A 13,861-nucleotide genomic window follows, 5' to 3' on the forward strand; every position below is an offset into this window, starting at 1 on the left:
TTGATGACTACTCACCAGAAAATCCACAACCACACAATGAACTGCCTGCATGGAGCCAGCACTCTAATGAGGGGCCAGACAAATCAGGTAGAGAAGTTCAGATCCAGGTGAGAGCTGTGGGGGGCGGGGAGAGGTGGGGACAGGTTGACCAGGTAGAACCTGCTGGGAGCTCCCCGCAGGAAAATAGGCTGGAGAGAAGAATGCTGACGGAACCGGAGTGATAGCACAGAGTGAAATCTTGAGACCTAAATGCCTTTATGAAAAATGGTCCTGAAAACAAAGTCTGGTGCTAATGGAGAGAGGAATCTCAGAACTGAGGGATCCTCCAATACCACAGAACAGGTCTCTTGGGAATGTCCAGGGCTTGCTCTGCCTGCTCGGTCTTGTCCCGAGTGGGGCAGCCCTTGGGAGGCCTATTGGAGACGTGAGTCTCTTGCTTAGTCTGGTAGAGGGAGGATGGGGTAAATTTCAGAGACAGATTGCAAAAGGAGCTTGTCAGGTTTCCAGCCTGAGCCCAGGGCTGCGCCTGCAGGAGGTGCTGGTGCTTGGTGCAGCCTGGGGTCTGGCTCCCCACCTGTTCGCCCGCTTTGCCCAGACATCTTGGCTTCAAACCTGAAAGTCCCTTGTGCCAGGAACCCTCTCTGTGCTGGACAAAGCAGGAAGGCTGGTCGCTCTCCTACCAGCAGAGCAGGGGCTCACGAGAAACTTAGAAATGTGCTCGTGCTGGGGCTGGAAGCAGAGCCTCGCTCTCCCAGAAATTCCATTCTGCTGGTTTTCTCCCATCCCATCTTTTCCAAATCATGCGGCAAAATTCCTCTGAAAGAAGCAGCAGAATGTGTTTATTACGTTTCATTTGTCACTTCAGTAAAGTGCAGGTAGTTACACAACAGAATTATTGATCGGAATGTCTTTAATACTTAGCTGTAAGCTATATATGGGCACCTTAAGCTATCACGAGAAACATTTTTTATCATAAAGTGCTATTTTCACACTGGCAAGAAATGAATAAAAATTCACATATTTTATCGCCACAGCAAGCTGCTTTTTTTTTTTTTTTTTGAGACAGAGTCTCACTTTGTCTCCCTGGGCAGAATGCTATGGCATCATAGCTCACAGCAGCCTCCAACTCTTGGGCTCAAGCCATCTTCCTGCCTCAGCCTCCTGAGTAGTTGGGACTACAGGCACCTGCCACAACGCCTGGCTAGTTTTACAGACGGGGTCTCACTTTTGCTCAGGCTCGTCTTGAACCTCCGAGCCCAAGCTATCCACTGGCCTCGGCCTCCCAGAGGGCTAGACCAGGCGTCCTCAAACTTTTTAAACAGGGGTCCAATTCACTGTCCCTCAGACCGTTGGAGGATTGGACTATAGTTTAAAAGAAAAAACTATGAACAAATTCCTATGCACACTGAACATATCTTACTTTGAAGTAAAAAAACAAAATGGGAACAAATGCAATCACACCGCCTCATGTGGCCTGTGGGCCACAGTTTAAGGACCCCTGGTCTAGATTATAGGCATGAGCCACCACAGCAGGCCAGAAATAAGTTTTCATTGTTTGTAAGTGACCTAGTCTATGATATTTCATTACAGCGCCTACAGACCAAGATAAGACACACGATAAAACAAACTGAGAGACAGAGACAGATGAACACTTCCGTCTGAGTGTGCCGTGGGAGGGACAGTGTGCCAGGTGGGGACATCTGGCGTGCAGCTGCGGTGACCTGAGGCACCGAGGGCGGAGGGGGGAGCTCCACGGCAGACTCCTTTGACCAACTATCACGGGACACTTTGAGATAAGAATACCCTGACCTGAGAGCTAGAGTTTCCAGCCTGGGTCAGACTTACCTTTGCGATGGGAACGGATGCACCTGGCCAGCTGACAATAGCTAATGACACCATATGACTAAGTCACTTAGCTCTGAGTTCAGGAAACCAAGAGTTTTACTATAGTTTGATTGTCCACACAGAATTGCTCAGAATTAAAAAATGTGATTCCATTTTTATGGAACCCTGTCAGACCCGGTGCTGGGTGTACAAAGGTGAGTACAGACCTCTCTTCTTATCTGTCCCGTAAGAGGACAGAGATGGTAAGTGTTTAAAGCATCGCACATTCAGTGCTATGATCTGGGGAGTAAATGTATACCAGGAATATTCATGATTTAGCCAAGAATTGTTTAGACCTACAAGCTGGCCAGTCAAAGGGAGAGAAGAGAATTATGAAGACATAATTCCAGGCAGACGGAAAGGCATTCATAAAGAAAGTTTCTCATTGTAAATATAAATTGTAAATTAGCATTTTATGTTTTATACCTTGTTCTCTTATGAGTTTGGTTAGTGTGTGTCAGTTTTGGGTCCAGTCACCTCTTACCATAGTGACAAAATTGCTTCTTTCAGCCTATGTAGGTGAGGATGAGACCAGAGAGCTCAGGATGAGATCCCCCAGGCCGGTGCCACTCACCTGTGTGGGCAACTAGATTTTCCCAGATAATAACCCTTGCTCTTTCCACACATTATTCCAACTGCAGCAACAGGGCTTTAATATTTGGTGTTGGACAGTTTATTCACAGAGGGTGCAAGATAGGCTCATTGTTATCTTGAAATAGGATTTTCTTCAAAAAACCGAACACGGGTGTTCTCCATGCTGTCCGGACAGGGCAGATGATGGTGGGAGGCGTACACTGCCCACCAGTGGCTGGCTTTCTCCCACAGTCCGCTGTTTCTTTTCCTATAAGCATTTTGCATTTGGGCTACTCATTTCCACTCTCAATACTCACTTTTCAATTTCACCCTGGACACAGCCTGTGTATACACACAGATAGCAACTTCCTTTATAGGAAAACTTCTGCAATTGCCCAGGAGATAATCACATGTAAACCCAACACGAATCCTGCCTCCAACGTGAAATCATGCAGTCTACTAATGTGTGCTCACACTTTCCTGGCGCTTGCCCATCCTTTACATTAGATTATGTTTCTCGTCACTTTGTTCTATGGTCTCTGCGGACTCGTTCGTTTGTTCACAGCCGTGCAGGATTTTGCTGCACTTCCTATGAGCCAGACAGAGCTCTGCAGTCTTTAAGTGAATTCACTCACCACCCATAGCAGCCCTATGGGCAGATGCTGCTGCTGTCCCCGGACTTGGCACACAGGTGGGTGGTGGAGTCGGGACTCCCACCCAGGCACCAGGAGCTCACCCCCTTCCTCTGCAGCCTCTCTGCTGTCAATACCAGGCTCTTCCTTCCCACAACCTTTGTATCTCCTCAGAGAGTTTCCTGTGGTGTTAAGGAACTATTGCCTGGATAACTAAGGGTTTGAAGGCTGCTTGCCTGACAAATGGACAGGAGCTATCCAGGGATGCTCCATTCCAGATCCCTCCAATGTGGGCTCACAGCGATATGAACAGCGAGCATCATCACACCACAGTGAGCACAGTGCAAAGTCACTGAGATTTTCTAAAATGACCCTACAGAGGGACCCTTATGAAGGGCCTTCCCAATTCACACTTCTCTTTTAATCATTTATTAGATAAATTTGCTAGTAAGGCAAGAAAGTAGCTATTAGATTTTTGTAAAAGACTTTGCATTTTAGGGCTCTTTCAGATTTTGATAATACTTAAGCAACTACTCTAATTTTACAGAGAGAAACAAGTAGGGTTAGCGTGGAGCTCAGAATAGCAATAAAAATGGCCATTTCCTCGCCAGGCACTTCTTCCAAGCCAGCAGTGTAGACCGGAGAGGAACAGCTTCTGTTTCTCTCCCACATATTCCACTTACATGGAAAACACATCTTCAAAGACAGACGCAAAAGCTCTTTTGATCCCTTTATTGACAACTTGAGTACAACCTTAGACTTGCTAGTCAGATAGTTCTTAACACATTTCAGAGAAAAATAAAGATTCTTCTGCAAATGCATTTTTATTCCTTTGATATATTCATATTTTGTCACACCGTTCATGTTCAAGTAATAGTTTGTGATTCATGTTCACGTATAGTGGTTGTGTTAAGAATTACATTCTATTCTGAGAAGAAGAAAGAAAGAAACCACACCAAAAAAAAAAAAAAAAAAGGAAAAAGGACCATGCCTGGCCAGTAGACACCTCCCGAAACTCGTGGGAGCAAACCTCGCTCAGCATCACAAACCCAGCACATCACGCAGATTCGGAAGTAGCCATAATAAAAACCTCAGTTTAAAAAAGCTGCAGATGATATGAAATGGGGCACGCTCCACAAGTCAGAGGGAGCCACGTGATCTGTCACATTGAGTCAGGGTAAGGAGACTGTGACACAGTGTCAGCCTCTGATTGGATCCAGACTCAGGGAAGACACGAACACTGGGATGCCCGGGCTCGTGCCTGTGACCTTCCTCACACTGCACTGGCACCTGCATCCCCATCGTTTCTATCGTGCAGCCACGCTGAAGCCAATGTGTTTCCTGATAGGGCAGCCACCCCAGGCTATGAGCACTAAGGTGGCCGCCCCATTTTGCCCTAGCACAGTATCTCTGAGGGGAAAGGACTGTCCCTGGGTGGCTGGAGGAAATAGATTATCTGAAGCCATTAGGTAAAGAGGGACACATGTCTTTGGGATGTGACCTGGAAAACTTCTGAGTTCATGCCCTTTTCCTGCCAGCAAGGACTTTTGGGACTATGTCTGCAAACCCCTGCAAATGATGACTCTGTAATTTCCAGACCTGCTAAACCCAAAGGGGACTCCTTGTGCTGGGGAGACTCACGATGCCCTCAGCCAAGTTCACCATCCACATGAGAAGTCGGACAACTCACTAGAACAAAAGACAGCGGCCACACTTTATCAAGTGTCTACACACGGTGTGGGGAAAATGTGGTTTGCACATCTAATGTTAATTTTTTGATGAGTTGTGAATGCCTTAAAAAAAGTTGAAAATTTGATCAACACTCAAATTTAACCCATGAAGAATATTCTAGTGAGTTTACTGTCCTCGGAAAATAACTTTTCTGGAAGGAGCCCACTGGGAGTGCAAGGCCGTGGGGACATGCAGGCTGGACCCCAGAGCAGGTGTGCAGATCGAACCCATCCGATGCACAGAGTCTGGCATGCTTTCATCTCTGAAAAGGCTCCTCCTAAAGACTCTGCTGTAATACTGCATGCACGCTTTTCTTAAGATGAAATATCATTATGAAACCATTTCTAGAAATGTCTCCTTTATAGGCACTTTATCTATTAAATTTATAGTGGAGCTCAATCTATTAGCTAAATCTCCAAGCTGCAAAATGAACACTTAAAATCGAATTATAGATTTTGTAATATTTTCAGAAAAACAATTTCTTTCTAAAGTTGCAAATAATTAAATGGAACAAAAGTACATTACGTTTTGATTTCTTCCTGGTAATTCGAATATTCGATATTCAAATTAACTTCCATAATTCCTCACTTAGATGACAAACTGGTTGATATTTCACCAGTGCAGTTTATAAACCTAGAATTCTTGAGGCTAAACAAATATTTTTGACTGTTGCCTGGGGTTTGTTGTGAACAGGTGGTCTCTGAAAACTTAAATAAGGACATGGTTCTTAAAGCCATGGACATGGTGTTGAGAATCCATTGCAGAATCTTACAAAGAACCACTTTTACAAGAGTCCCCAACCTATTTCCCACCTGGCCAGTGGTTCCATCCCAGTGTTTACTGAGGGTAAAATGTAGGAAATTAAACCTGAGAAATCTCTCTCCACATTCTGATCCGGCCTGACTGGAATCCATGAGAAGGATGGCCCAGAGGAAACCCGTGGCTCGCACGTGGCTGTGTCTCCCATTGGTGTCATCCTGGGGCCTGAGCGTGCTCCTTGCTGGTGTCACGGTCGGCTCTGCTGGCTTTTTTGGACACAGTGTAAAGGACGCAGGAGCTTCTTCTATGATTTTGCTTTTGTGATTTTGGAAAGACAATTTGAAGAGTGTATGCGAGCGTGTGTGAGTGTGTGCACCGTGTGTCCGAGTGTGTGTATAAATGTGTGAGTGTGTGCACCGCGTGTGTGTATTTGGAAAGAGAAGTAGCCATGTGCAGGCAGGACGCTGTGCGCGTGGGATGGCGTGGCCGTGCTCAGCTACACGTCGAACCAGTGGTCCCCCATGCAGACGCGGTTCCACTCGCAGCCGCAGTTCCAGCACCACTCGAGCCGGCACTGGGGCTGTGGACACTTCATGTGCATGCATCCTCCTGCGGGGACAAAGGACACAGGTGCGGTGGGTTGGCAGCTTCTGAAAACATGGATTCCCACCAACACTATTGTGGAGGTGACTTTCTAAGTGAACAAGAACAAGCAATACAAAAGACTCAGCCCGAGGAAGGGAAATCAGAGCACAGTTCGGACATTGGTTAAGAAAAGGAGTGAAATTGAACCACACCATCCTCATCCAGAACACATTTTATTGATTTATTTACTTATTTAAGAGACAAGGTCTCACTCTGTTGTCCATGCTGGACTGCAGTGGCCTGATCATAGCTCACCACAGACTTAGACTCCTGGGCTCCAGTGGTCCTCCGGCCTCAGCCTCCCAAGCAGCTGGGACTGCAGGTGGGCACCACCATGCCCAGCTATTTGTAATCTGAGTTTACTCTCCTAAATGAGATTTAGAGACAAATGCTTCATGTTTCACTGATAGGAGTCAATTCCTCATTTTTATATGTGAAATGTTTTAAATATGTTACATTTCATATTTTAAATATATTAAATAATACAAGGTAATAATATAACCGAATTATTTAACACAATGTCAACATATTATAATTGTTTTCTACCATTTCTGCAGGGCTGTTTGGCTTGGCGAGATTCACACAACAGGAATTGGTTCTTTTAAATAGGGAACGTGTTCCTTAATTCTATCCAAAATTTTATTTAAGATGAGAAGTACAGAAAGGAATTAACCAGTAATATCAGGTGCTCTAGATACCTTATCTCATTTATTCTTCAAAGGCACTTTGAGATCAGAGTACTGCTCGGCAGCAGAATTCCTTCAAGGTGAAGAACGCCATTTATTATTTTTTTATTTATATTTATTTATTTATTTATTTATTTATTTTTTTAGAGACAGAGTCTCACTCAGTCGCCCTCGGTTGGTAGAGTGCTGTAGCATCATAGCTCACAGCAACCTCAAACTCTTCGGCTTAGGCGATTCTCTTGCCTCAGCCTCCCAAGTAGCTGGGACTACAGGTGCCCGCCACAACACCTGGCTATTTTTTGTTGCAGTTTGGCCAGGGCTGGGTTCAAACCTGCCACCTTCAGTATTTGGGGCCAGCGCCCTACTCACTGAGCCACAGGAGCCACCCTAAGGTGAAGCACTTTTAAAGGATGAAGGCCGAGATGTAAACAAAATATGTGATTCCCACATTCTTCTTCTCCCCTCCCGCTCTTTTCCGCACAGGAGGAGAAATCTCTTCCTTGAAGGCTAGTTTTGGAATTATTCTGGGGCTCAGGCACCAGCAGTGCCCAGAAGCGGAGTGATCCTTGTAAAGTTGTGCAGAGAGAACTGTTTCTGAGCAACCCCCCAGATAATCCTGGCACAAGCAGTTTCTCTGCCTGAATCCCGCACAGCAGCGAAGGTGCTCTGCTATTTAGTTTTACCATTTATCTTGTTAAGTCATTGTTTCTTCTCAAATTTTCTAAGTAATTGCCTCAGTACTGTCTCATTTTATTATTAGGAACCTGGCCGGGGAACTTCCACTAATTTAAAATCCATATGCCTGGGTGGTGACAGGCATTGTTTTAGGGTAAATTACTTATATGTAAAATTCCCTCCCCATGTTTTACTTCCTTTTAGTTTGTTTTAAAGATCATAAAAAAAATTACAGCTGTGTGGAAAATAAGGAAAACTTAGGACACTTATATCTTATTACTTTCCAGCTGGGATTATGTTATTTTCACTGTGCACTTAATGTTTGTAGACTTCAGATATAAATAATATGACAAAATCATGCGATGCTGTAAAATCATTTAAGTTTCTCCAAAATATCATACAGAAGTATTGAGCAATGATAACCCTAATCCTAAACCCCATTTAACTCAGTGAACTGTTAAAGTAACTCTAAAGGAAAGAGCGAGAACGTTTTTGTGCTGTGGTATCAATGTGCAGTATTGTGATATATGTACACATTGGTTTTCATCCAGGGTTCCCGGTTCATGACTCCTTAGCCCTCATTACAGTCTTGTTGTAATGCTGGGGTGCGTTAGGCCTCAGAAAACCTTGCCCTGCTCTGCTTTCACCAGCCCAAGGCAAGACTATAACCTTCCCCCGGTTTTCTGCTTGCGGCTCATAAGACCCCCATTCCACAGGGGTCCTGCCCCAGACCCTCCAGGGGGGAATCCTGCACAGAGGCCCAGAGGAGTCTCAGCAGACAGGCCTTGCTGGGTTTCCCACTCTGTCCATATGCCTCTTGTGCAGTCACATTTCGACACGGCTGTCCATGCTTGAAAATGGCCAGCGATTTGGGCAGCTTCCAGATAGCTGGTCACATGCAGGCCTGGAGGGCAGTGAGCCTGGGGAGGGCAAGGAGGCTAACTCCCTCCCCCACACGGGGCCCCGTGCCAAGTCTTCATCTGCATCCTTTGTAACCTCCTTTAAAGTAAACTGGTGAACATAAGCGCTTCCCTGAGTTCTGTGAGCAGCTCAGGCACATTGACTGAATCCAGAGAAGGGGGTGTGAGACCCCAACTTGAAACCAGTCGGCCGGCAGGGCAGAAGGACAGAACAGACCTGTGCTTTAAGATGCCCACTGGCCTTCTGTGCTGAGGATGGGTCACAAAGGTGCAGGAGACCAGTGTGCAGCCCCTGCGGGTAGCTGATGAGCAGGACTTGGACCCAGAGGTGGAGAAGCCTCTGGGCCAGATGGGGCGGAGGGGTGACGGCGGGGGGTGGGGAGGGGATGTGCAAGGTGAGAAGAGGACAGGCTGGAGGGGGAGCTGGGCTCTGGCTTGGTGCTTTTCCCAGGGCGGGCTGCCCTTGTTTCCCCTCAGGGATAGCTAACATCCCCTTTGATAAACTCAGCCGCCTGTTAAACAGTAACCAGAGACATTAAGTCAGCAGTTGGATCTTGGGGTCAGACACCCAGGATAAGAGAAGGGGAGGGATGCAGATTTGGCAGCTGTCAGTGTACAGACAGCATTTAAAGCCACAAGAAGGGACATGTCACTTGGGAGAAGTATCCCAAGTGTGGGCCGTAAACACACAGCCAGACGGAGCCACCAAACAGAGAAGCAGAAAGTGTGTCCAGGTACGCCGGCCACGTCTCACCTCCCAACTGGCAAAACCAAAGCCTCCCTATGGTGAGGCCTGTGGAGGTGCTGGCTCGGCACACCTTCCCGCCTTGACACCTGCCTGCTGGGAATCTGAGGAGCCCCCTCGTCCTCCTTGTGGCCCTCGGCAGAGACTTGGAGACAGCGACCTGCCTGGTTTTTATTTATTCTATGTCTCTGGTGATGCATCATGCATGTTTATTATGGAAAAGCATAAAAAGAAAATAAAGTCATCCTTGATCCTACTGTACCTAGAGCTATCCATGGTGACCTGGTGACAAATAGCCAGTCCTGCTATTTGTACTCTTTCTATTTTTTCTCCACATGTATGTATTTATACTTCAATAACCGACCCCTGGGCTGCGTGTTTTGGAATTCTGCTTTTCCTAGTCAGGAGGGACCGCGGGCCACCTGTGCCGTCCAGCCCCCGGCGGGTGCTCCCTCGTCTAACACACGGCCTCCTGCGGTCCTCACGCCATCCTGCGAGGAAGCGCTCCTGGACACCCAGCTCACGAACGGGGAGCCTGGTGCTCAGAGCCACACGGGATGTGGCAGAGCCCAGATTCGAACTTGGGCCGAGGGAATCCAGAGTCTTGGGCTCGCCACAATATAAACTGATCTTTCTCTTTTTGCAGCCATTGCACAGTTAGTTGACTTTATGTTTTCCTTTAAATGAATAACGTAATTAGCACCTTTCCCCTAAAATGTGTGTGTGGAGTATATGAGCATATTGTGCATTTCAGGTTATTTATTTGGGTGAAATAATATAACCACCCAAAAGTCTTTATATATATTGCCAAAGTTGTTTCCAGAAAAGTTACGCTAACAATGTCCTCACCAACTTCGAGGATTATTATTAAAAACAAAAGAAACAAAAAATTAAAAACCTTTGACAATAGAAAAATAGTCTCTTACTATCTGTGCTCTTTCTGTCCCCGTGAAATGGGATCATCGTCACACACCCTCTCCCATAAGGGCTGCTCCGCCCTCCCTCGCCAGTTGAGCCCACGTACCCAGCAGTGGGGCTGAGACCAGAAAGGCTTTTTCTTTTGACCCCCTGATACCCTCTGGTGAGGTGCACACGGGCACTGCACCTTCTAGGAGCACTAGAGCAGGCCCAGGAGTGACTGTGACTCATTGGTACACTTTTTTCTTCCCCAGGTGACCACTTGATTTGGAGCTGGGGACGTGGATGGAACTAAGCCTGCGTCTGCTGCCCTGGGGAGTGTTGGACACCTTGTTTGTATTAGTGACCACTCTCAAAAGGAGACAATTGAGCAAAGAGATGTGCATACTGGTCATGGCCTGGCCAGGCTTCATTGCACTGTGGCCCCTCTCCATGGCCCCTGTCCACGGCCTCCAGCCAGGGCGTGGTGGGGGCTCACGGAGGGGAAGCCTAGTGGCTGCGCCCGGCACTCCTTCCCACTGCGGTGTGACTGCTGGCTCTCCATCACATGTACACAATATTCTACACACAGAAAGGGCTCCACAGCACTGGGTCGTTTGACTTTACATGGGTGGCATGTCCAAGATGGACAGCAGCAGTTCCCCCATGGGTCACCATGAGGAATCAGAGCTGGCCACAGGAACACTTTAAATGTAGACATGCAGGCGGGAGCTTAACTGCTAATTGTAGAGCTGGGATGGCATGGTCACCTGCTGGTCAGCTGTCAGGGCAGGGGAAGGTCACGGGGAGGAGGGAACAACCACAGCCACCACCACCCAGCCACTTATCCTCAGCCATCTCCACCATCTTGATCCAAGTTTATTTATATTTATATTTATTCTCTTCTCAGCCATGTAACTGACATCTGCCTAAGATAGCCACAGTGCTCATTCCCTATTTTCCTGTAACATGAAAAATAATAATAATAATGGGTATCATATATCAGGGGCTTCCTCTGCACACCAGGCCCTTCACAGATGTTGTCTTACTTCATCTCAGAGTCCCTGACTGCTACAGCTACACAACTAACACACTCCCGAAAGTGACATCCCCGTTTTCTGCTCGTCCCAGACTCACCATTTTTTTCGACAGGAACGTGGCAGCGAGGGCAAGGCTTGGTAGTTTTCTTGATGGTTTCCTTGGAGGCCTCCTCCCAGCGGGCTTGCTCCGCGGCTCTTTCATCAACTCTGTAGGCCTGGGTGAGGAAGGACAGACGGGTTCAGACTCGGGCCTTTATTACTGGGCTTGATGCTTAGGTTGCTTGGGACAGGGCTATAGGAAATTTTTAGACAGAAGTGCCTTTGGGCAAGAAGGCCCAATATTAACTCACTGGACAGGCACCGGACAGGTTCTGGGTGGAGGGAATCCAGAGCCCCCAGCATGTGCCACACGCTTACAAGCTGGGAAAAGATGGCTGCGCTTTGTAGTGTGAAGTCTTCCATTCTGTACATGTGACATCTATCCGAGACTGAATGTGCAGCCAGGAGGGCTTGCTTGCCTCTGCTTCTGCTCAGGCGCTTGCTCAGGTGAGGGGTGGCAACACTCGTTTGTATTTCCCCTTGGGGATTAGACTCGGGGAATGATGGCCCGAGGCTGGCAAGTGAGAGCCGGTTGGTGTGACTCTGGAATCTTTGATTTTACCCTCTCCTCTACCTCTTTTTTTTTTTTTGAGACAAAGTCTCACTATGTCACCCTTGGTAGAGGCTGTGGCGTCACACCTCACAGCAACCTCAAATTCCTGGGCTTGAGCAATTCTCTTGCCTCAGCCCCCCAAGTACTGCCCTCTCATCTTGCTATCTCTCCTTGTACCCAGAAGTGGAGGTCTCCAAATGTCACAACACCAGGAATGAGGAAGTGCAGTTGATGAGACAGAGGCAGCTGGAGTTGAGAACAGCTAGAGGTTAAGACTATGGGTCCTGGAGCCAGTAGCCTGGTTCAAATCCCAGGGCCACCCTGTGGGCAACCCTGGGGACAATCTTCCCATCCTTCCTGAGTTCCCATCTCCCACATGGAAATAAAAATGCCCAGGGCATTGCGGAGGGACCTGTGAGCGCCTGTCTTCAAAGACTCAGAGCGAGTGACTGGCATATATTTGTAATGATGAGCCCAATTACCTCCGACTCTTGGCTGTGTTTGTGAACATTATTTGTGTTGCTGAGGGCTGGGTCTGTTAGCAGGTTTTCTAGACGGTTGCAGTGGCATAAGAGGCCTGGGCTGGCCGTGACCTCCGTGAGCACTCAGGCTCCATGTGTCTCACCAGTGAGGCCCCCAGGTCAGGTGGAATTCTTCACCCCAGACATAAACCCATCTTTCGTCATTTCACCTTTGGATTCTAAATCCTTTTGCAGCATTATGAGGATAACAACTGTGCGGCATTTCACAGTTTCTACGGGGATTAGTATTTCTGTTTCTGTAATTTCTACCAAAAGTGAATTCTTCCCGGGCCCACATCGCATGTCTGGTAGTGGGCGCTCGGTGGATGTTAGCTGAGTGAGTGAATGACGTGACCCAGTAGGCACTGAACGGACAGTCATCAGGAGCAGGACACTGGGACAAGGCAGGGCATGTGGGCTGGGGGCCACAGACAAGACCTCAGGCTACCCGTCAGGTTGAAACCGACTTCATTTCTGTAAAGTTGCCATCACAGCCATCAAAGAAAGGCTCTCTGATACCTCTGAGGGAGCCGTGTGACTTGTGAGGACTTTGTCAGAAGACGGCAGGGTCAGACTGACTGCTGGGACGAGTGGCAGGTCCCTGAGATCACCCTTTGGCTCTGGGACAGCATGAGGACCACTCATGGTGAGAGTGGGGGGTGACACTGAGCCACGTGCTTTCCAGTGGTCCTGACTCTCAGGGACACAGATATTCCCCAGAGACGTACACCCCCAGCAAGCCCCTGCCTCACGTTCCAGACTTTTCTTTTTAAGCTCTGAGAGTCTGTAACTCTGTAGCAGTGGCTTGAAATTGCCTGCTGGTAGCGGGTTGCTCCGTTACATGGATTGGAGAAAAATATGACTTCACTTATTAAACAGTAATTTCAAAATGCCACTTTTCAGCAATATGGCACGATGGATGTGAGGTGCGACTTTCCCTAGTTTCACACACCTGGAAACGCTGGATCAAATCTGGAAATTTGGAACGCACAGCTGATCTGGTAGGAAAGGAAGGGGGTTCTCTAAAGAAAGAGAAAGTCCTCCTGGGTAAGGGAGGGAGGACTCTGGTGTTCACTGTGGGTAGTTTTTCTAGTCCTGACTGTGAGGACTCACCTATGGAGTCTTTGCCCTTAGCTGCTGGGACCCTCCACTCAGGGCAGTGTGGGCACCTGAGCCTTGGCTACATGTTGCCAGATTAAAAGCATTTTCAGCTCTAACAAAGGATGTTATATCCAAGAGAAACACTCCGAGCACAACCTCAAGAAACATCCTGCCTATCAGTAGCACGTTAGTGGAGGGTAATCACAAACGGGAAAATTGCAAATTACATTTCTGTGCTTTGCTCTTTTGGGGAAGAAAGATAAAAATTATGGCAGAGGAAGAGAAATAATTGTGTCTCAAAATTCCAATTTCCTCTGACTTTATTTCTGACCTCCAGAGAACATGGAGAAGAGAGGGTCCTGCAGACCCTCCCAGATCCCGCAGACCCTCCCAGATCCTG

The 13,861-nt window shown here is 47.6% G+C and overlaps 1 protein-coding gene across 1 annotated transcript in view; it reads right to left on the minus strand.

Annotated features, from left to right (window-relative positions):
* Nucleotides 1-3,829: 3,829 nt before the first annotated feature.
* PRKN (parkin RBR E3 ubiquitin protein ligase) overlaps nucleotides 3,830-13,861 on the minus strand; it is a 1,304,782-nt gene continuing 1,294,750 nt past the window's right edge. The window contains exons 11-12 of the mRNA XM_053591297.1: nucleotides 11,285-11,402; nucleotides 3,830-6,188 (exon numbers count right to left, since the gene is read on the minus strand). Of these exons, the coding sequence (XP_053447272.1) occupies nucleotides 6,076-6,188; nucleotides 11,285-11,402 (231 nt within the window). The 3' untranslated portion in view covers nucleotides 3,830-6,075. The remainder of the gene's footprint in view (nucleotides 6,189-11,284; nucleotides 11,403-13,861) is intronic.

Source organism: Nycticebus coucang, chromosome 5 (genome assembly GCF_027406575.1).
Source record: "Nycticebus coucang isolate mNycCou1 chromosome 5, mNycCou1.pri, whole genome shotgun sequence".
Taxonomy (NCBI): Eukaryota; Metazoa; Chordata; class Mammalia; order Primates; family Lorisidae; genus Nycticebus; species Nycticebus coucang.